General features: G+C 33.1%; 1 protein-coding gene across 1 annotated transcript in view; it reads right to left on the bottom strand.

Annotated features, from left to right (window-relative positions):
• BANK1 (B cell scaffold protein with ankyrin repeats 1) overlaps nucleotides 1–24653 on the bottom strand; it is a 336084-nt gene that overhangs the window by 284094 nt on the left and 27337 nt on the right. Inside the window, exon 2 of the mRNA XM_081062310.1 lies at nucleotides 21934–22332. Within this exon, the coding sequence (XP_080918436.1) occupies nucleotides 21934–22332 (399 nt within the window). The remainder of the gene's footprint in view (nucleotides 1–21933; nucleotides 22333–24653) is intronic.

Below are 24653 nucleotides of genomic sequence, written 5' to 3'. Positions count from 1 at the left end.
ATTTTCATTTTCCCATGGAATAGTTGTTAATATATCATTCCTGAGCCAAAGGCAAAATTTGATATCCTGCCCTATTATTTTACATTAAAAAAAAATGTTATCCCCAATGTTGTTCAGTAGGATAGTCTTAACTTGCCACTTATTTTTTGCCCTTTTTCTCTAATATATTATGATTTTGTTTTAAATGATCCTATGTACATATTTGGCAAGTATTCTCTTAACTTTTAAATAGCCTGCAATTTACATTGTAATAACTTATCTTTGGAATGAAATATGCCAAAATGTTAACAGTGATTGCCTGTAGGAATAGTCATTCTGAGTGACATTTTTTTTTCCTGCTTATGTTTTCTATACTATTCAGTTTCTTTACAATGAACATACATTATTTTTGTAATTAGAAAAAAATAAATGCAAAATTTTAATTATTTTTTTTCAATTTAAAATTCTTATCCATAATTCAAAGTTGGTGTCATATATTTGTTGAGATCAAATAAACTATAAAATTAAATATTTCAGGTTATATAGTATCTTTCTTAAGAAGGAAAGTAGAAAAAAGAAATAATTGTATAACTCCTTTTTCCTAACTTCTAAACAGCTTTGAAACACTAAGAAACATTCACAGATTTAGACATAAACTGCAATTACTCATATTTTTAAGAGAATTTCAATGAATTGAAAAAAATATACTGTATGTGGTTCTAGTCATGTGCCTAATGGAACAATTATTGAGAAAAATTCCCCTTGCCTAAGAAGCTCCAAACTAGAGACTGGAATGTTAGGGGATTGGGTGGCATTCAAGTAGTGTTGAAAAAATACATGTTTTCAATTACCATAATGTTTGTCAAATTGAATTCTTGTTGAACTAAAATAAAAGGAAGTATTGAATAAAAGCTAAGCTTTCTCATATGGGAAGCCATTAAAGAGATTGATGAGCATTACGTGCATCCCTACAAATACATTTTATAGCATTATAAAACTATTAACAGTCCAAAAAAGTACAAATATAGGATGAACTTAAGAAGATGACTTGTGTTGATTGCCATCTGCCCCAGAATTCCTATTATCATCGAAAGGGAAATCATACTCACCTAGTAAAGAGTCCAACTATAAAAAATTAATGGATAAGTATATTTCCTGGGAACACATGCAATTCTAACTCTGCTATTATGCAATGTCTAAATGGGCATTAAATTTTTTTTTCAGTTTTCCCATTACATAAGAATATTAAGATACTAATAAAAGTAACTTGAAATATCTCATGCAAACTTAAGGTGAAAAATACATATCTTCAATATATGAGAGTAAATGAAGTCCCATTTGGTGGTATCATAAAATGTCTGACTTTTTAAATCTATTTTTATTTCTCAGCATAATTTAAATTATCTATTTTGTTTCTCAGTGAAAAATTAAGTTAAAATATAAGGGCTTTTAACTTCATTCCCTATGTGAAATATAAAAATATTGTAAATAAATGTTAAATACACGATTCTGTATCAAGTTGTTAGTAGATCTGATACAATCCTGTTTTATTTTCCAGCATAAACCTAAGTGTAAATGAGAAAATGTTACTGATGTTAAGAAAATAAAAGTTTAGAGTGTCTGTCTAAAAAAATAATTACTGAGACTAGTAAAAGGTTGGTTACCAGCTAGAGTAAGGTGTGTTCAGTTAAACACAGCTCATATGTAAAATTCTCTTCCAATGGCTCACTCATCACTTGAGGGTGGAGTTCAATGGAGATCTTAGATTACAGATCTGTAGGCTTCAGGATATGGACTATTTTGACACCGATTTCAGAACAAGATAATTTATTCAGAGACAGTAATATTTTGCTTTATTGCTCTATTAATATATTCACATATATCATATTAATATATTAATAATATATTATTAATTATATTATGTATTATATTATGTATTATATTTATATTTATATTATATTTTATATTTATAATATATAATAACATTATATTATATTAATTATATTATAATATATAATATATATAACACATTATATATATTATATATCATATATATAATTATCTATTATCTATTATACATTATATTAATAATATATTGTTAATTAATATAATTAATACATATTTATAATACATTAATATTAATATATTAAGTAATATATTGCTTTATTGTTATCCTTTATTGCTAAAGGAAAGATGCATAATATCTTTCCTTTAACACTAGAGTTAATGTTCAGAGAAGTAAAACGGTGCTGTTAATACAGCAGATGACCATTTCCCATGTGGCAATGAAACATAAAAAAGAAGGCTGGTGGTTAGCAAAAATAAGAGAAAATCATCCAAAGAAAATGGGATCTTTGGAGGAAAAAGGAGTAATACAAGTTAGCTATTATGTAGTTAATAGCACAATGATCCTGGGTAATATGAAATTTTTTTGATTCAAAAAGGGAGGGTAGCAGAAATTTGAAATAGAGACCACTACGTTGATAATATGAATATGGTGAAAGCTACCCAGAGTAGTGTTCAAAATGCTATTACTAACAGAACTAAAAATATCCTGGCCTAATGCCTTCATTTTATTAGCAATAAATAACTTGTAACTATACTCTAGGTGTCTAGGACTAATAAGCTATTAACAATTTTGGTGTTTTTGAGTTTCATTCCTCAATATATATAACAATGACCCAAAAGGACATTAGGGAACTGTACAAAAAATATAAAATAATGAAAAATAGAATTCAAAAATATAAACTAATTAAACTGAAAAAGATAACCTCTGCAAAGAGAAGTTGAATACGTATTATAAATGGAAGAAAACACCTTAAAACCTCAGTCTCTGCAGTCTCAGAAATAATAGGAACTACTTTATTAAATCATGCAAGCCAGAGAAACTCTCTGGGACAAAATAAAACCTGTGTACAGCATCTCATACCTGAAATCACATTTATAATTCAGACTTTTTGAGCAATATACTTTTCCAACAATCCATCATTTTAATTGGAATTCTGAAGTTATAATGAACTATTAGTTTCTAAGAGAAAGAAAAAAGAACAGATATTCAATCCTTGAATCTAAAAGTTGTCAGCTAATAATTTTTCAAACCTTAATACATTCTAGAAGTACAAAAACAGTTCTATGGCCTTTGTGCTAAATGTTCTAAGTTATCATTATGCATTTACTATTAGAATTTATTAATAATTATCTACATTACTGACCAATCAATGTAGGTGTTTTAAATCACATTGTTAATTTTTAAAAATATTTTAAATAATATTTGATTATGAACAGCCTTAGAGTCTGCTGCTCTAAGGCACTTTAACTTTATTCTGTAAGTGATGGATAGCCCATAATTGAGTGTGTGTTTGAGAAAAATAGAGAGGGAAGAGACAGACCATCAGAAGTGAACTGGAAAAGGAAAGATGATGTTCCAGGCCAAAGAGGATGGAGAGGGCAAAAACAGAAACTTCTAAGCCAGAGAAATTAATTGAATGTGGAAGTGAAAGAAGTCTCTGTGACGCTGGGTGATGGGGGTACTAATGATAACTTTAATTAAGACAGGGAAACACATGGGGCTATTTTTCGTCTGTATAGAGGGAGGGAAAAGAAAAATGATTTTACCAAATCTGAAGGTGGAACATAAATAATGTGATGTCTCAGGGGACAGTGATTCAAGAAGTCCATGAGGTCATAACAATTTGCATAATAGTACCGTACTAAGATGTAACCTGCCTATGATTTTGCAAAGGTAATGGAGAGTAAAACAACTGTCACCTATGCATTAATAATAAAAACAGTGGCACCAATTACAGTATTAAAACTATGCACTTGTGGTCAAAATAAACATTAATTTTGCTTAAGAAAAAAACAAGAATATACCATTACACAACTATTAGAATGGCTAAAATTAAAAAGACAGATAAAGTGCTGGTGAGGTTGTTGAGCAATTTGGAACTTTCAGCGCTGCTGGTGGGAACATAAAATGGTATAACCACTTTGGAAAACAGCTTTTAGGTTGTGCTACAATGACTACTGACATTGAGGATCTTTTCATGTGTTCACTTGGGTATCTTTTTTTTGGTGAAGTATGTCTTTAAATCTTTTGCTCAGTTTTTTCATTGGATTGTTTTCTTTTTGTGTTTTGAGAGTTCTCTATATATTCTGGATACAAGTCTTTTAAGACTGATTTTTCTTCTGATTATGCATAAAAATTTCCTGCTTCTTTGCATGCTGGATAATTTTTGATTTGCTGTTCAACATTACGATCTTTACCTTCTTAGGTGCTGTATTCCTGTAGATATTCTGGAGTCTTGTTCTGGGATGCAGTTATGTGACTTGAAAACAGTTTGATATTTTTAAGGCTTGCTTTTAAATTTTATTAGGTGTGACCAGAACAGTCTTTAAGGATACTTTTGCCCCCACTACCCAGGCAGTACCTTTCTAAGTATCCTACCTAATATTAATAGTTCTTAGATTATAAGGTTATTCCACCCTTATTGGAGGGAACAAAAACTGTTCCCAGCCCTGAGTGAGCTCCTGAGATTGTCCCTCTGCTCCATAGCTCCCTCTCTGTGCAACTCTCTCCTCTCCAGTACTGAGCAGTGAGAACTCCAGTTGCCTTAGCCTTCCTGAACCCCCACCTTCATCTCCTGAACTCTCAGAAAACGCTGATGCCAACTTGGTTACCTCTTCCCGTATTATGGCCTTGAAATTCTCTCCAGGTAGTAAGCTGGGGGCAACAATAGGACTTATCTGTTTCCTCTCAGGGATGATGTTCCTAAACTGGCTCATGTCCAACATCTGCAAACGGTTGTTTCATATATATATATTGTCCATTTTGTTTAGCTGTACTGTATTCCAATCACCCCACTTTGGCAAAAAGAGAAAGCCCAGTACATGTCTTTTTAATATGCTATGTGGCAAAATTCATACAGCACTTCTGCTACTTACTGAAGTTCAATAATTATCTCAATGAAAAGCACCTGTGCAATTCTTTGTGTTGTGGCTAAAAATAGCCTATCATTACAGTCTACTGAGTTTGAATGTGGTTTTAAAGAAGAATGTGCCTCCTTTTTCTAACTACATATCGGGGTGAGGCAAGATTTTATTCATGCACCACATGTTGCTGAAGCCAGTATGAGAACCTCACTTCTATTAATCCAGACGTTAAAAAGTTTTGCCAGATATTAAAAAATGTAAAGTAATGATACTTTTCTCACTAGTTGATTTCAGTTTTTGAAAATATAGTACTTTTACATAGAAATACGTTATTTATGTTAACATGTAATTGATTTATTATAAGTGAATTAATAAATGTTTCTTAAAAATTCTACATTTTAATTTCTGATAATAAAATAATCAATAGATTTAACTACCATAAATAAAAGCTCTACGGGTTTCTCAAAAAATTTAAGAATATACAGTTATCTTTAGAACAAAATGTTTAAGAATTGCTAGCCTAGAATTACAGATTTGAAAGTCTTAGAGAAAATGTTTTAAGCCACATTTAGAGAGAACCAGTCAGAATGAAAAGACTAAGAACAGAAACCCAAGAGATATGCTCACCTTCCTCCAGTTGTTCTACCTCCATACATTCAACCTGTCCTTAAGACCTGTTTATTTTATCCGTTAAGCATCTTTTTAAATTGTCTTCTAGCATACATCTCCCTGTTACTTCCTTAATTCAGGCCCTCATCATTTTTATCCTATACCATTGCAATATCTTCCTTATCCAGTCATTGTAGCCATTATTTTTATAGCACACCTTCAGAGAAACCCTTATATTTACCCTCTATAACTGTGCCTGGTTATGTCTTATCTATATCTGAAAGGCTTTGAAATCAGTGCCATGTAGTTAAAATTCAAACTCCATAGAAGGAAGAAAAATTCTTCAGATGGCGTCTAGCTCAGGTTAGTTCTCTAGCCTCTTTATACAAGAACACCTATACACAAATTATTGTCATTCAAAGCCACATGTAGTTTTCTCAATGAAATAGATTTACCCTGGCCTCAAAAAAGTTGTTCATTTTGCCCCATACCCCCAAATTAGAATAGTTTAAATAAATAACAACAACTAATTGAACTTTCCTTTACACGCTCTATTTATGAGTAACAGATATTACTATAAATAGGTGACTAGACAAACCACTAAAAGTTTCCTTTCTAATCTGGTAGACAATTATGCAACAATGGAATTGAACAGAAATTTCCTGGAAAGGATGTTTAAATGGCTGAAAACAATCACCCTATGTAAGGTCTACACATTCTGCTCATTGCAGATTTAAAGGAAGATTTAAAGGAAGTTGCAATGGACGGTGGTAACAAACTTCATTGTTACTATTTATGTAATCTATTTATAACCTAAGAGTTTATGAACTGATCTGCAACCTTCTTTTTTAGCTATACTATCATCATAGTATAACCTTTCCTGTCCAAACCCCTTCATAACTCACTATAAAAAGGAGGCAAGGACATTAGAAGAACACTCAGTAAAGCTGAAAGTAAACTTAACTTTTGAAACAAGATTGTATGCCACATTTTCCCCAAACACATCCAACCAAAGGCCAGACACAAAAGCACAGTTATGAAACATCCTTTCCAAGGGAGTTTATTACTGGGAATACAAAATGCCACAATTTCACATATACGACTAATAAGCTTCCCCAAAAGGTATCCCCACAATGGCAATTTGCAAAAGAACCATAACACAAATGTTGCAATTTAATTCACATGACCTACCACGTTTATTTCTAATCTGCTGTTATTATAATCATAAATCAGTAAATTTTCTTATACTATAAAGGCTCTTATGAGAAAACTAGTCTTTTCTTTGACTTGACTGACTTCAACTATCTAATGCAGTGTTATGTATGCCAACAACAGATGAAAATTAATTAAATCACGTGATTCCCACAATGAAATGGCCTGACTTATTATATTTGGTAACTGATAGATGATGGGAAAAATAAAACACGGTAATCATTTATTAAAAGAATTTGTTTTTTTCAGTTAAAGAACACGATGGTTTATTTTGAAAAAGTGATTAAATATCAACTCTAAGGAATCCTTTTCTCACATAAATTTAAGTATGACTTCCTGTTTTACTGGAATTTTTAAAAAGAATTTTTACTTGCAACATTTTAGAATCACTTTAAAATGTGTTTCTTCTTAAATTGGAATGTCTTCATATTTCACACTATCAACCCACTGAAGCTTTATGGATGTTTTATTTCAGGGGTGAATTGTGACAATTAAAATGAAATATCTGAATGTAAAACAAAGAGAAAAGACTGGTTTAGTTGTTTGGTTCAAAGGCTCGGGGAGGCCATGTCTCAAGATGCATAAAAGAGATCTAAATTAATTAAAATTTCTAATTGTTCAGGGTCCTTGTTATAATCGTAACTGATAACATCTTCTTTAATTTAAAAAAGTTTATCTAGTTATCTGTTTACAAAAATTAACAGACTAGAGATTCAAACATGTCAAACTCTTTATATCTTATACCTGAAAAACTGCCAAAAAACTGCAAGCCAAAAATTTAGTTTAAAGTGTCCCAGGTGGAAATTTAAGTTCCTGGCAGAAACAAACCTAAATCTGTTCTTTAGCAAAATACATTAAAATCAGGCCTCAAAGGCTTTTCATAAAGTTCCACATTACATCAATCGGAATTTAAAAAATATTTATTAGAAACCATCAACAAAATGAAAAGACATCCTACTGAATGGGAGAATGACACATCTGACAAGGGCTTATATCCAAAATTTATAAAGAACTTATAAAACTCAACAAAAAAATAGTCTAATTAAAAAATGGGCAGAAGACCTGAATAGATATTATTCCAAAGAGGACATACAGATGGCCAATAAACACATGAAAAGATGCTCAATGTCACTAGTCATCAGAGAAATGCAAATTAACACCACAATGAGATATTACCTCACACATGTCAGAATGGCCATCATCAATACATCAACAAACAACAAATGTTGGCGAAGATGTGGAAAAAAGGGAAACATTGTCGGTGGGATTGCAAATTGGTGCAGCCACTATAAAAGAGTCTGGAGGCTCTTCAAGAAATTAAAAACAGAACTACCTTATGACCCAACAATTCCACTTCTGGGTATTTATCCAAAGAAAACCAAAACACTAATTCAAAAAGATATATGCACCCCTATGTGCATTGCAGTGCTATTTACAATAGCCAAGATATGGAAGCAACTGAAATGTCCATCAATAGACAACTGGATAAAAAAGAGTTGGTACATATATACAATGGAATATTACTCTACCGTAAACAGCATGAAAGCTTACCATTTGTGACAACATGGATGGATCTGGAGGGTATTATGCTAAGTGAAATAAGTCAGACTGAGAGACACAAATACCATATGATCTCACTTATATTTCACTTGTATGTGGAATATAAATAACAAAATAAATGAGCAAAAAAAACAGAAACAGACTCATAGATACAGAGAACAAACTTATGGTTACCAGATGGAAGAGGGGTTGGGAGACTGAATGAGAAACGTGAAAGGATTGAGAAGTACAAATTGGTAGTTACAAAATAGTCACAGGGATGTAAAGTACAATATGGGGAATATAGTCAATAATATTGTAATAACTATGTACAGTGTCATATGGGCATATTGGGGTTGTCACTTTGTGAAGTATATAAATGTCTAATTACTATGTTGTTTTGTACACCTGGAACTAATATAACATTGCATATCAATGGTAATTGAAAAATAAATTTAAATTTAAAAAAAATACTTAATAAACAAAAAGTCTAAGAGAATCTAGCCAGCAATCCACATATTACTATTTTCAGAAAAGAACATAAATAGATGTTAATATAATGAAAGAAATAAAAAAAGAAAAAAAGGTTCTGAAGAAGTCAAAGACTATTAAAAGGGGCAGTCTTTGATAAGACACCAAAATAGAACTCTAGAAATGAAAAATGTAATAGTGTGTAATAACTGAAATTAGAGACTCAATGCAGATTTTCAAAGGCAGATGAAAAACATCTGAGTAATCTGAGGACAGATGTGAAAGGGTGGTTAAGAGACATGCAGAGAGAATGAGAAAGTCATTCATGTGTTTAAATCAGAGTCCCAGGAGATAGTTAGAGAAATGGAGAAGAGAGAAGATATTGGAAGGCATAATGGCTGAACATATTTCAAATTATGGAAAGACATGGAATCTCAGATCTAAGAAGATCAAATAGTTATTTACAAGACAAATTTAAAAATAAATATCTAAACACATCATTATAAAACTGAAGAAACCCCAATACAAGATCTAATAGCTGCTAAGAAAAAAATAAATTGCCTACAGAAGATATGGTTGTCATATAACTAAGTTCTCAAAAGCAACATGGACATAAGAAGACAGTAGAACAATATTTTCCAGGGCTGAGAGAAAATAACTGAACTTATATATCCAGTAATGATGCAAATAATGACATTTTTGCACAAATAGAAACTGAGTTTATTACCAACAGAGCTCACCAAAATGAATTTTTAAAGATATATTTTATGCAAAAAGAAAATGATCTCAGGAAGAGAGTTGAGATGCTAGAAAGAACAGCATATGAAGAATATAGTAAATGTATGGTTTAAGCTAAACAAATACTAATTCTCTAAATATCAAAACCATGGAAACAACTAAGAATAATTATCCTGTAAGTTTGGAAAAGGAGATGATTAGAGTTAAAGCACTACAAAAGGACCTCATATTTTTTCAGGAGAAAGGAAAAATAATTAAATATAATTAACAATTAAAGATTAATAATAGTAATTTAATGGCTAAGTATACATCTTGAAATTTCTATGATATCACTGAAATATAGTAGTTAGCAAATGAAATGGGGAGGGACACAATCCAAAAGAAGGCAAGAAAACTTTAAAGGAAAAAGAAAATAAAACAAGAAAATTGGAACAAAACAGGGACCAATAAATAAATGGTAGAATTTAATTCATATACATCAAGAATGATATTCAATATATATTAACAAAATGGTATACAAAAAGACTAATATTTTAAGACTGAATATTTGAAATACAGCAATATACCACTTATAAATATATACGTAATACATCAAGATAGAGCAAATATATAATGATAGTTCAAAATAAAAGAATGTAGAAAGATACATAATATAAATAACAAGCTTCATCTAATGGCCTAAATAGCACACACCAAATATGTGTTCTCTTCAAGCACACATGGAATATTTTAAAAATCAGTTAAGTAGAACTCAATAAATTTCAAACTACCTGAATAATATAGACCACATTTTCTGACCATAAAACAAAATTTAGAAATCAATGACAAAAAGATAAATTAATGCCTATTCTTTTGTTCATGTATAGTATTTCCAAAGGAGAAACCAAAATAAAATTAGAAACTGTGGAAATGAATTATAATGGAAAAAGTTGTAAGAACTTGTTAAACATAGAGAATTACTTAGTAATTATAGCCTTCAATGTTTATTGTAAAAAGATAAAACAAAAAGGTACATGTTCAAGAGTTAAAGCTTTTAAAAATTCAGAAAAAGTAAAAGGAAATAAATATTAAATATAATACAGAGTCACTTTTCGGATAACATCATAAAAATGGCAGCATGAGGTGAGCTTCTTGAAATCTCCTCTGCAATTTACAACAGATTGAACAACTATAACTCCACAAAGGACTTCCTGTGCAGCAGAGAGGCAAGATTAAGAGGCTTACTATGGAAATTATCTAAAGGTGGGCAAACTGCTGAGCGGGGGAGGAAGGAAGGGAGAAGTGTGATGGGGCTGTGTGGGTGCCAGACGCAGACCTAGCTCAGTGCTCCAAGCTCACCGCATTCTGGAACTACCACACCTGAGGGAGAGGGAAGAACTCGGACTGCTAGGGCTCCACTTATGGCCTACAGGACAGAGGGGACAGCATATAACATGGCTGAACCCAACACTCATGGCAGATACCTCGGAGCAAAGGCTGAGGAAAGAAGGCTGAGCAGAAAACAGAAGCTTGAGGCACAGAGCCCAGCTGCCCCTTCCCTACCCTCCCAGAGGTCACCCTGCTCCCACCTGCCCAGTGCTACGAACAGAAGAGTAGCAATGTCAGATCAAAAAAACAAAATATTTGCAGTTCTGAGAACTGTGGTCCGCAGACACGGACTTGCAGCCCAACTAGTTCTGGCAAAGGGGAGGTAGCCGTGGAAGAACTGGCTGTAGCAGTGGTCAACACCATTGCTCTGAGCCACTTCTCACAACCCACCCCACCCCTGTCCCCACCTATCTGGGAAGATCCCTGCAGGAGTAAACAGAGCTGCTGAAACACATAGGCTCCGAATCTTGTGCAGGAAGAGCTTTGGAACTGAAGAAATTCTCCACACACACCCCACCCCACAGAGGCAGCATCCTCTGACTCAGGCAAAATGTTCAGAGAGGAGAAGCCCGCTTTCCCAGAAATCCCCCCATTCAAGAGAAGCCAAAATAGTGCAGACAAAATATAACATAACAGTGTGAGAGAGAATAAGACTGCAGTCAGAGAGAAAATAAAACATTCTATCAACACCTACTGGAAAAAAAAAAAGAAAGACCTCTTCCTATCAACCTGTTCCAGAGCCCACTCCTGTAGATGTCTAGGAAGACAAATAATAAATCATTAATAGCCATGAATAACCAAGGTAACAAGATAGCTCAGAAAGAAAATGAAGTCTCCAGAAAATGAACTTAAAGAAATGGAAATATGTGACTTAAATGACAGAGAATTCAAGATTGCAGTTCTTAAAAACCTCAAGGACATGCAAGAAAACACAGACAGGCAGTTTAATGAACTCAGAAACACAATCAAATAACAAAATGAACATTTTACCAAAGAGATTGAAATTTAAAAAAAAGAACCAAATAGAATTTCAGGAGATTAAGAACTCAATAAAAGAAAGGAAGAATTAAATAGACAGTTTAGGTAGTAGAGTTGAAGAGATGGAGGAAAGAATCAGTGACATCGAAGATAGAAATCTGGAAATGAAAAGGATGGAAAAAGAAAGAGACATGAGACTTAAAACAAATGAAAGAACTCTACAAGAACTTTTTGACTCCATCAGAAATAGCAATATAAGAATAATGGACACCAGAAGGAGAAGAAAGGGAAAAGGGAACAGAGAGTATGTTCAAACAGTCGACGAGAACTTCCCAAATTTGTGGAAAGAACTGGATCCTTGAATCCAAGAGGCAAATAGAACACCTAATTACCTCAACCACAACAGGCCTTCTCCGAGACACATTGTATTGAAGCTGTCAAAAATTAACAAGAAAGAAAGTATCCTCAAGGCAGCCAAGGAAAGGAAGACAGAAACCTACAAAGGAAAGCCCATTAGATTATTATCAGATTTTTCAGCAGAAACTCTACAAGCCAGGAGGGAATGGACTCAAATATTCAAACCTTTGAAAGAGAGAAATTACAAGTCAAGAACAATATATCCAGCAAAGATATACTTTAGATATGAAGGCGGAATAAAGACATTTCCAGACATACAGAAGCTGAGGGAATTTTCTAACACACAACCTGCATTACAAGAAATACTGAAGGAGGCTATTCGACCAGCATAAATAGGGATAATTTATGATAATCAAAACATAAAAGGGGGAGAACAAAGGCCTAAACTGGAATATGGGAATAGAGAAAGTACGCATGCTGAAGAAAATGGCATACTCTAAATATTAAACTTTCTTTTACATAAACTTAATGGTAACCACTTAAAAAAAATCCAGAAATAAATATACCGTAATAAAAGATGAAACAGAGGGAAAAATCATAGAATACCACCACACAGAAATAATAGGCAACAACAAAAAGGCAAAGAAACAATGGAGACACAATCTTACCAGAAAACTAAAGATAGAATGATAGGAAATCCTCACATATCAATAATCACCATAAATGTAAATGGACTGAACTCACCAATAAAAAGATACAGAGTAGCAGATTGGATCAAAAAACTAACCCCAACCATATGCTGTATCCAAGAGACACATCTCAGCTGCAAGGACAAGCATAGACTCAAAGTGAAAGGGTGGAAATTGACACTGCAAGCAAGTGGTATCCAGAGAAAATCAGGTGTAGTTATATCGATATCAGATGAAACAGACTTCAGGATAAAAAAAAGTAACAAGAGACAAAGATGGACATTTCATCATGGTAAAGGGGACTATACAACAAGAAGACATAACAGTCATCAATATTTATGACCCCAGTCAGGGAGCATCAAAATACACTAAGCAACTACTAACAGAACTAAAGGGACAAATTGACCAAATGACAATTATAATAGGGGACCTAAATACATCATTGACAGCTAAGGATAGATCATCCAACAGAAAATAAATAAAGAAATATCAGCCCTAAATGACACATTAGATGAAATGGACATAATTGACATTTATAGAGCCCTTTGTCCTAGAACATCAGACTACACATTTTTTTTCTAGTGTAGATGGAACATTCTCAAGAATAGACCATATATTGGGACATAAAACTAGCCTCAGCAAATTGAAGATTAAAATCATACCAAGTATATTTTCTGATCTCAAGGCTTTGAAATTGGATATCAACTGCAAAATGAAAGGAGGAAGAAACACAAATATGTGGAGATTAAACAACATACTACTAATGAAAGTCCGGGTCAAAGAAGAAATTAGAGGAGAGATCAAAAGATAAATAGAAACAAATGACAATGAAAATGTATCCTACTAAATTTTTGGGATGCAGCGAAAGCAGTTTTAAGAGGGAAATTTATATCATTATAGGCCTATCTCAAGAAACAAGACAAATCCCAGATAAATAACTTCACGTTACACCTCAAAGAACTAGAAAAAGAAGAACAAATGAAACCCAAGGTCAGCAGAAGAAAGGAAATAATAAAAATCAGAGCAGAACTCAATGAAATAGAGAACAAAAAGACTATAGAGAAACTAATGTGACAAAGAGCTGGTTATTTAAAAAGATTAATAAAATTAACAAACCCTTGGCTAGACTCACTAAGATGAAAAGAGAAAAGACACTAACAAACAAAATCAGAAATGAAAGCGGGGAAGTTACCATGGATGTCACAGAAATGCAAAGGTTCATCCAAGAATACTATGAAGAACTATATACCACCAACTTCAGTAACCTAGAAGAAATGGACAAGTTCTTAGAAACATACAGCCTTCCTAAGCTGAATCATGAAGAATTGGAAAATTTAAATAGACCCGTCACCAGTAAGGAAATTGAATCAGTCATCTGAAACCTTCCCAAAAGCAAAAGTCCAGGACCAAATGGCTTCACTAATGAATTCTACCAAACCTTCAAAGAGGATTGAATACCTGTCCTACTAAAACTCTTCCAAAATATTGAGGAAGAGACAATACTTCCTAACTCATTTCATGTGGCCAACATTACTCTGATACCAAAACTTGGTAAGAATAACACAAAAAAAGAAAATTACAGACTTCCTAACTCATTTCATGTGGCCAACATTACTCTGATACCAAAACTTGGTAAGAATAACACAAAAAAAGAAAATTACAGACTTACATGTCTGATGAATACAGACGCAAAAATCCTAAACAAAATTCAAGCAAATCGAATGCAACAATGCATTAAAAAGATTATCCATCACAACCAAGTGGGGTTCATCCCACGGGCACAAGGATGGCTCAACATATGTAAATACATCAATGTGATACATCACATAAACAAAATAAAGGACAAAAATCATATGACTATATCTATTGATGCAGAAATAGTGTTGGACAAGATACAACATCCATTTATGATTAAAATACTTAATAAAATAGGTATAGAAGGAAAATATCTTAACATAATGAAGGCCATATGACAAACCCTCAGCTACTGTCATAATTAATGGTGAAAAACATTTGCTCTGCATTCAGGAACATGACATTGCTGTCCCCTATCACCTATGCTTTTTAACATAGTGTTGGAAGTCCTCACCAAGCAATCAGGCAAGAGAAAGAAATAAAAGGCATCCAAATTGGGAATGAAGAAGTTAAATTGTCACTCCGCAGATGACAGGATGCTATATATAGAAAACCCTAAAGACTCCACAAAAAACTATTAGAAATAATAACCAAATTCATTAAAGTTGCCAGCTACAAAATCAATGTACAAAAGTTCATTGCATTCCTATATACTAACAATGAAATCTCAGAAAAAGAAATACAAAAAAAAAAAAAAAAAATTCTTGTTGCAGTTACAACAAAAAGAATGAAATAACTAGGAATAAACTTAACAAAGGATGTGAAAGACCTATATGCTGAAAACTATAAGACATTTTTAAAAGAAATTGAAGACAACACAAAGAAATGAAAAGATACTCTGTGCTTTGGAAGAGTCAACACAGTTAAAATGGCCATTTTTACCCAAAGCAATATACAGATATAATGTAATCCCCATCCAAATCTCAATGGCATTTTTTAAAGAAATAGAACAAAAAATCATCAGATTTGTATGGAACCACAAAAGACCCCGAATAGCTAAAGCAATCCTAAGAAAAAAGAATAATGCTGGAGGTTATCAAACTCCCTGACTTTAGCTTGTACTACAGGGCAACAATAATCAAAACAGCATGGTATTGGCAGAAAAACAGACACACAGGTCAAGGGAATAGAACTGAGAACCAGAAATAAACCCACATAAATATGAACAGAAAACTTTTGACGAAGCAAAAAGCATACAATGTAGAAAAGTCAGCCTCCTCAATAAATGGTGCTGGGAGAATTGGATAGCCACATGCAAAAGAATGAAACTGGACTGCTATCTGTCACCATGTACCAAAATTAATTCAAAATCGATCAAAGACCTAAACATAAGACCTGAAACAATACACTGCATAGAAGAAAACATAGGTACTAAACTTATGAGATTGGGTTCAAAGAGCATTTTATAAATTTGACTGCAAAGGCAAGAGAAGTAAAAGCTAAAATAAATGAATGGGACCACATCAAACTAAAAAGCTGCACAGCAAAGGAAACCATCAACAAAATAAAGAGGCAACCAACTGAATGGGAAAAGATCTTTGCAAACAAAGCTCCGATTAGGGGCTAATATCCAAAATATACAAAGAACTCATGAAACTCAAAAATGAAAAACAAACAACCCAATTGAAAAATGGGCAGACGACCTGAAGAGACATTTCTCCAAACAGGACATACAAATGGCCAATAGATATATGAAAAAATGCTTAACATCACTAATCTTCAGAGAAATGTAAATAAAAACCACAATGATATATCACTTCACCCCAGTAAGAATGGCTATCATCAAGACAAATAGTAACAAGTGTTGGAGAGGCTGTGGAGAAAATGGAAGCTTCATACACTATTGATGGGAACACAGATTGGTATAGCCACTATGGAAAGCACTGTGGAGGTTCCTCAAAAAATTACAAATAGAATTACCATATGACCCAGCGATCCCTCTCCTGGGTATCTAGCCAGAAAATCTGAAAACATTTATCCATAAAGACATGTGTGCTCCAATGTTCATTACAGCTTTCTTTATGGTGGCAAAGACATGGAAACAACCAAAATGTCCTTTGATAGATGAATGGAAAAAGAAGTTGTGGTATATATACACAATGGAATACTATTCGGCGCTAAGAAAATATGAAATAGTACCATTTGTGACAACAGTTATGGATCTTGAGATTCTAATGCTAAGCGAAATAAGTCAGACAGAAAAAGTAGAGAACCATATGATTTCACTGATTTGTGGTATATAAAACTAAAAACAACAAAAGAACAAGACAAACAAATGTAGAAACAGAAACTCATAGACATAGACAACAGTTTAAGGGTTACTAAGAGGTAAGAGGAGGGGGTCTCTAGAAGAGGGTAAATGGAGTCTAATATATGGTGATGGAAAGAGAACTGACTCTGGGTGGTGAACACACAATGTGAGATATAGATAATGTATTACAAAATTGTACACCTGAAATCTATGTAACTTTACTAACAATTGTCATCCCTATAAACTTTAATTTTAAAAAACGTAATACAAAACAATTAAAATAGTAAATTATACCTTAGAAAAAATATTTTTTAAAATTCAAAGGTTGCCCTTTGAAAAGACAAGTGGAATTGAGAAATTTCTGGGAAGATTAATTGACACAAAAAAGAAGACACAAATTATCTTAGAAATAAAAAAAAGAGCACACAATTTTGTATACAGCTGATATAAAAATAAAGAAATGTTACATAGAATTTTATGTTAACAAATTTGAAAACAATTGAAATCAGCAAATTCCTAGAAAAATAAAACAACAAAATGACTGAAATAGAAAATCTGAATGGTTCCAAAACTCTTAAATATGTTCACCTGAAACGGTCAAAGAACATTTCATTCACAATGGAAAAAATAATCTGGAGTCTAAACTCACTGTACACAGAATTAATTCCAGATGGATGTCATACTTTAATGAGAAAGTCAAAAATTTCAAATTTTAGAATATATATTATATAAATGTATATATAAAAAGGGAAGAAATATAGTCAAAATGGTTAAACCACACAGAGAAAGGTGGAAAACACATATAGGTTTATATTACTCTTAATGTGGAAATTAAGGAGACTGGAAATATAGCTTTCCTAATTCCTAAAAAGGAAATAAAATACTCAAAACAAAACTAAAAATAATCCGGTTAAACATGAATTGCTGTATCTTTTTCATCTTTTTTTAATATTAAAAACTTTTCTCTAGAATCTTTATTCATTATAAAATATATTCCTCTTTCATTAAGTTTTATAAAGTTTATCCTGATTTTTCTTTCTTATGTGAATATATTAGAACATTTAATTATTTCCACGAATTTCCTTGCATTTTTATTATTCTGTATCATGTCAAACTTATTTCTGAGTAATATGTTTCATTTCCTCTGTGTATTATTTCTCTATGGAATAGAAGAAAAGTAACAAAAGGACAATAAAATTGAATTCCACATCTTTCATTCTATTTCACCCATTTTTGGAAAACAAGTCTTTGTGTATTCTACACAACTGGGATATGAAACATAAAATAATTTAGCAGACTACTTAAGCTGTTTATTAAAACAACATTTTTATTGCTTAGACTGTAACAATTAGTACCGATTTTGGCAAGGGACATAACCCATACATAAAAGTTATTTTATGCATGGTGCAAACTGCTTAAAGATATATATTCTGATAGCATGCTAGTAGTTCAGACAAATTTATCACCTTTGAATATCTTTTCCCAAGCACATTATTGTATTTTCCATTTGTTAGGTGCATGTAAGTTTCTCTAAGAAATCAGAGTCTAAAACTTGAATGTGGGAAACTTAAAGCTAACAATGTCTTCAAAACAATCCTATGTTTTCCATACAGTTTAAGATTTTGTCAATAGGAATACAATTTAAAGATGTAGCAAAGTACTATTGCCATATCTACCCAAAGGTACTTGTCAAAATAACAAAAACCAAAACAAACAAACAAAAGAGGTGTTCCTTCAATATTTTTACATAATAGTGACATCATAATTAAATTGGCCGAAACAACTTGAATTCTTCACAGAATAGGAATGATGGGTGTGGAGAAGCACTCAAAATTTTGCCACCAGTTTATGGTGCTCCTCTGTCTCAGGAAAGGAAATTATCATACAGTTATTTGTGCTTTATGTTCATTTTATTATAATATTTTCATAATTTTCAAATGTAACATTTTTCCAAAAAAAAAAGAAAAAACAATGTACTGAGAATACTAAACAAAAAAAAAACAAAACATAAAAGAAAACAGAGATAATAAGAAACTTGAGGACTGCCAGTTTGAAAATTATAATGTCAAGTGAAATTTTCCCCTTTTTATTCCTAGAAATCATCCCAAAACTTAGGAAATGAGAAACAATTATGCAAATGCCATATTTATTGAAAATAGGAAATAGTGAAATCCTAAACCTCCAGATCAATGGAATGGTTCCAAAATCAGTGAACATTGAGCAAAAGAGTGTGCAGAAGGAAATAAAGAAAAGAAAGTTTGAAGACACTGTTGATGGGAATACAGATTGGTGCAGCCTCTAAGGAAGGCAGTGTGGAGGTTTCTCAAAAAATGAAGAATAGAATTACCTATGACCCAGCAATCCCTCTCCTGAGTATCTACTCCAAAAAATCTGAAAACATGTATCCATAAAGATATATGTGCTCTAATGTTCGCTGCAGCTTTATTTATGGTGGCCAAGACATGGAAACAACTGAGGTGCCCTTCGATGGATGAATGAATAAAGATGTTATGGTTTATATACACAACGGAATACTATTCTGCCATAAGAAAAGATGGAATAGTACCATTTGCAACAACATGGATGGATCTTGAGATTCTAATGCTAAGCAAAATAAGTCAGACAGAAAAAGTAGAGAACCATATGATTTCACTGATATGTGGTATATAAAACTGAAAACAACAAAAAAAATAAGACAAACAAATGAAACAAAACTCATAGACATAGACAATAGTTTAGTGGTTATCAGAGGGGAAGGGGTGTGTGGAGTGGTAGATGAGTGTAAGGGGGAACAAACATATGGTGATGGAAGGAGAACTGACTCTGGGTGATGAACACACAGTTTGAGACATAGATGATGTAATACAGAATTGTACACCTGAAATCTATGTAACTTTACAATTATTACCCCAATAAACTTTAATTAAAAAAAAGAAAGAAAGAAAAGAAAGAATCCAGAAACTGCAGATTTCAATAAAAGCTAACAAACATACTTTCTTCTAAGGTTCGGGGTCCTGCCTTATTATACTCTACACATGATTCAACCATTTCAGGTAAAAGCATTTGAGGAAGCAGTTTCCAAACAGCAGAGAAAGTGAAGCTAAATGAGGAACTATGCAGAAAAGACATTTTTGTAGAAAGCAGTTTGTATCTCTGGAAACAGAGAAGTCTCATTGTTTGGGGAGGGGAGACAGAGAGAGAGAGAGAGAGACAGAGAGAGAGAGAGAGAGAGAGAGAGAGAGAGAGAGAGAGAGAGAACATAACAAACAGCAAAACCCACATTGCCTATCTCCATGGCTAGACCAAAAAAAACTTACTTTGTTCAGTGGTTCAAAAGAAAAACTGGACCAGCACAGGACCTATATAAAGATACTACAAGAAAAAGAGACAGAGACAAAAGAAAACCAATGGCATATCAGGAACACACACTAAAAACATGTTCTGTAAAAGAAGTGGAAAATTGTGACCATTTTACCATGAATTTTCAAAACGTAGTAAATAGTAACCACCTCTTTGAAGCAATTATATAATGCAGAATGCAAGGTGTCAGGAAGAGGTTAGGAAGACAAGAACAAGAGAACAACTTGCCAAATAGTGTAAGCTCCTTTTGGAAACAAATCTCCCAGTGGATAGTAGAGGATTGCAAACGATTGCAGCTCTGGACAGCTGCAATGCAACCTCATGAGATACCCTGTTCCAGAACTTGCCAACAAAGCCGTTCCTAGATTCCTCAACTGAAGAAACTGATAGAATCAGTGTTTATTGTTTTACGTTGCCAAATGTTAGGGTAACTTATTAGGCAACAATAGATAACCAAAACAAGGCTTGACAGTATGGAATTTGAAGAGGCTGGAATGCTGGAAAATAAGAGAGGAATTTTTTAAGGGGAGTTGTGGATGTGCTGTGAGTCCCACTGTCCCCCCACAGGGGAGACTGAGGGATACCACCGTTCTCTTGTACAGTGATAAGAGCTTCCAGCAAACCATTTGAGACTGAGGTGTTCTCTGGATTTATAGAACACCGAAACTCGTGCTATACCCATGTTTGGAAGTAACAAAAGGCAAGAGGCTGTGGCTGCATTGCTGCTCTGAGGGCAGGATGTCGGTGGCTACCCTAGGAATGGCTTGCATGTACAGTTTGTCAAGGGAAAAAGACAAAGGGATGGTTTTATGTGAACCAGGTGGGAGAAAGGGCAGCCAGGAGATCCCTCAGAGTGATTTTGATCAAAAGTGATACATGAGGGATCCATAGAAACCAACAGTTAGAATCCATAAGGGTTGGACCACCACAACTGGGAGCTTAGAGGAAAGGAAACATTCATCTCATTCAGTATCTGCAGGTGAGACATGCTCAGTGAATGAGGGGATCGCCAAAGAACTCAGAAATACACTCCACGAAAAAGAGCCGACACTTAATATCTGATATGGCCAATAGAAAATAAGAACCCCACCTCCTCCTTGTAGGAGAGGAAACCACAACTGGAACACTTGGAGTTGAATGCATAATGTGGGTTGGAAAAACCAGAGAAGGAGCTTACCACAGCACCCTTTCCACACCAAACCCGAAGCAGAAGAGAACTGGGTGAGGGAGAAGGTTTAATATCAGTCAGCTTCAGAATTTTGACTATTACATGGAACTAACTAATTAATGAAGGAGACCTTATGTTCTGCTCTTTAGCATAATAGCTATATGATTAAAACTAAATTTGTTATTTGAAATTAGTAAAATAATAGTATTTCATACCACAGTAATAGATATCATACAATTATCAACATAACAAAAGTTCTATCATACTAACCCAGAACTTCAGGCAGGTAATATGACATCAAGTCTCACCAGTTAAGTAAGAACCAGCTTCCAGAACCAAACCGACATACAGCAGCATACCAAACCATTTTTGTTCAACTAAGTATAATTTTATATAGGCTGCCCTAAGGAATATATTTACAAACCAGTTTTGAACCATGGATAAGCCTTCATTGGAATACAGCTAAAAACTAAGAACCTTCATGCATTTTGAGGAAAGTGAAACATACTGTTAAATAAAGTTGGGTTTCATTTTCCTTTTTTTTTTTTTAATCCTAAAATCAGGTATTCATTGGATCCAAAAACTTTCTATTTTTAATTACGAGAAATCAAAAATAAAAACAGATAAATAAGATTTGGCCATACTACCTCTGAATATGATGCTCTCGATTACAGAGATGTAGTCTTCGGGCCCCTGCTCAGTTGAGATCTCCCATCTGCCTCCAGAGACATTTAATAATTTGTAGAGCTGATCAGAACTCTTCACGCCACACAGCAGGGTAACCACACTTTCTGGTGAATGAAGTACCTCTTCCAGAAGCTGACATTTCTTTGGAGTTAAGTCTTTAAGCAAGCTGTCTGATAATATCAAAAGTTTACATTTGTAAGAGTTTAAACTCAGCAACTCCAAATCCCGAAGAGAGTAATTCTCCAAGCGATACAACAGGATAGCTTCCCTTTTCACTACATGTAAAAATACTTCCCTCAAGTACAGGGCCCATTCCTCAGCATCTTCTTCATATATCATTATGATGTCTTTTGTATGTTCTGGAAAAAGAAAAAAATAATATATTAATTTTCTTATATTTGAAATACCAATGGAAAATTATATTGCTATTTCTCAAAAAGTTTAATGTCTTCCCTTAGGGAATATATTAATTTGCTTCTACGACAGACTAATAATATAATTCATATCATCCCCATCATATGGGATTAAACTCGTCCTTCAGATGCAACACAGTTTAAGCTCTGTGCAAGTCCACGCTGTACTCACTGTACAAATGTGAATCTGGGATCCTCAACAGAAGTAAGTGAGAGGCCTGGTGGTAGAATGGAAAGAATATTCTGTGGATTAGGGCTGCTGGGCTACCAGGCATGGCTCTGCCAGTAACCACAGTTTTACCTAGATTACGATTTTTAACTCTTTGGCGTCATTGTTTCTTGTATTAAATGAGGGTTTTTACAAAAAAAAAAAAAAAAAAGCCGTACTTAATGCATCAGATTATGCTTAGAAGAAATGAGAGAATTTACATTAGAGAATTTTAAGATCATTCCTCCAGGTAAAGATGGATACATAAAGACAGATTATAGAATTACCATGCCCAGAAAACCAACAAAATAATATTTTTTTAAAGAAATTCAATAGCAAAAAACTAAGCAAGTACTATCTCATGTCATAAATTAAAAAGTTCTGATGAAATAAATAGAAAGTCCTGGTAGGGCAGTATTAATCCTAACTTATTTCCCACCCTAGAACTAGTATTGATGAAAAAAACTTGAGTCACCAAAACCGCCAGGTTTTCTCATGATATGAATATTATCTCTGAGGACAGATGTTTTCCCCTTCAACTCATTGATTCCTGTACAATGCCTAGCACAATTTATTGAATAGATATTTGACAAAATTTTTTAAATGTAGTTACAAATACAGAATGAAAAAATAATTGGCAGAAAACATACGGGAATCACACACTATGTGATGAATCATCAGTATAGTTGTTATTCTCTATGTAGTGCCTCATCCAGCCTGAATGCTAAATAAATACTTGTTGAACAAACACAAACATGGTGTCACAATTCAGTATTTTTCTGTTTGAGGAACAGTAGAGGAAGGTTTTCTGTATATTTTAACTAACCAGAGTAACTGTTCTATAGTTATAATTGCAGTAAGATAAAAATAAGAGTAATAAAAATTATCAAATGTTTTAAATAAACTAGGACTCTTCATGTTTTGCATATGTTATTCACTTCTCAAAATTACCTTATTAAAGTACTAATATTATTTTCATTTTACAGATGGGAAAATTAAATTGGTATTGGAATTAGGATTCCAACACAGACAATCTGACCCTCCGGACAGTTTGTACTTTTACCCTCTAACAACAGAGGACACAATAACATTATTTAAAAGATCAAAACAGATTTTGTAGAGATATGAGCTAGATTAGTCAATCTGAAGCAGCCTATAAATTAATCTCAAGTATGCAAAGCAGGTGAAAGCTTACTGGGAATCTGGTTTCCTCTCAAGGGAAAGAAGGAAAAGACTGTATGATACACTCCAAGAGTATGGTTATGTATGAAGAATTTATAGAACTTCCTTCTTGACTCTAAAAATTAAATCAATAAAATTATATAAGCTATGAGGGTATATTAAAGAACAGAATAAATACTCCCACATTATATGGTTGCATATCATACTACACTAGAAAGACAATGATAGGAAATCGAGTCTAGATATAACTATAACCTATCTTCCACCAAAACTTCCCAAGAAAATTAGACAAGGTAGTCTTTTTTAGTACTCTATGGCCATCTATTTATTATGTTAAAATTAAGTTCTCTTGTTAAATTTGCATTTGACTTAGTCAATAATCTCTGTTTGACAGTTTTCAAAAACCTGAAGATGAGCATTAAATGTCACCCCTTCCTTTTTTATAAATTAAATCATTGCAGTCTTTTAATCTTGAATTTTCTCAATCATTATTTACTAAGACTTTCCATGCACCAGGAACGCTGTTAAGCATCTAACAAGCATTAATTACTTCAGTAATATTCATAAAGTTGCATGAAGTTGGCCTTGGTGTTCTCATTTTACTAATAATCATACTGAGCCTCAGTGATGTTAGGTATATTGTCAGGACCATGAAGATAATAACTGGTATTCCTGCTGCGTTCTAATCTTTTTGTATGAAACTGTGTTGAGTCAAAATATTAGGTTGGTGCAAAAATAATTACGGTTTAAAAGGTTAAAAATAATTGCAAAAACAGCAATCACTGTTGCACCAACCTAATACAAAAGTGAATAAAAGGCTTTTTGATAGCTCTGGTTTTCTTTTTCCTTATCCTACAAAACCCAAGCTTGTCCTTGT

Source organism: Rhinolophus hipposideros, assembly GCF_964194185.1.
Source record: "Rhinolophus hipposideros genome assembly, chromosome: 1".
Taxonomy (NCBI): domain Eukaryota; kingdom Metazoa; phylum Chordata; class Mammalia; order Chiroptera; family Rhinolophidae; genus Rhinolophus; species Rhinolophus hipposideros.
Note: the sequence above shows the minus strand (reverse complement) of the source record. Positions and strands in the feature narration are given on the sequence as shown.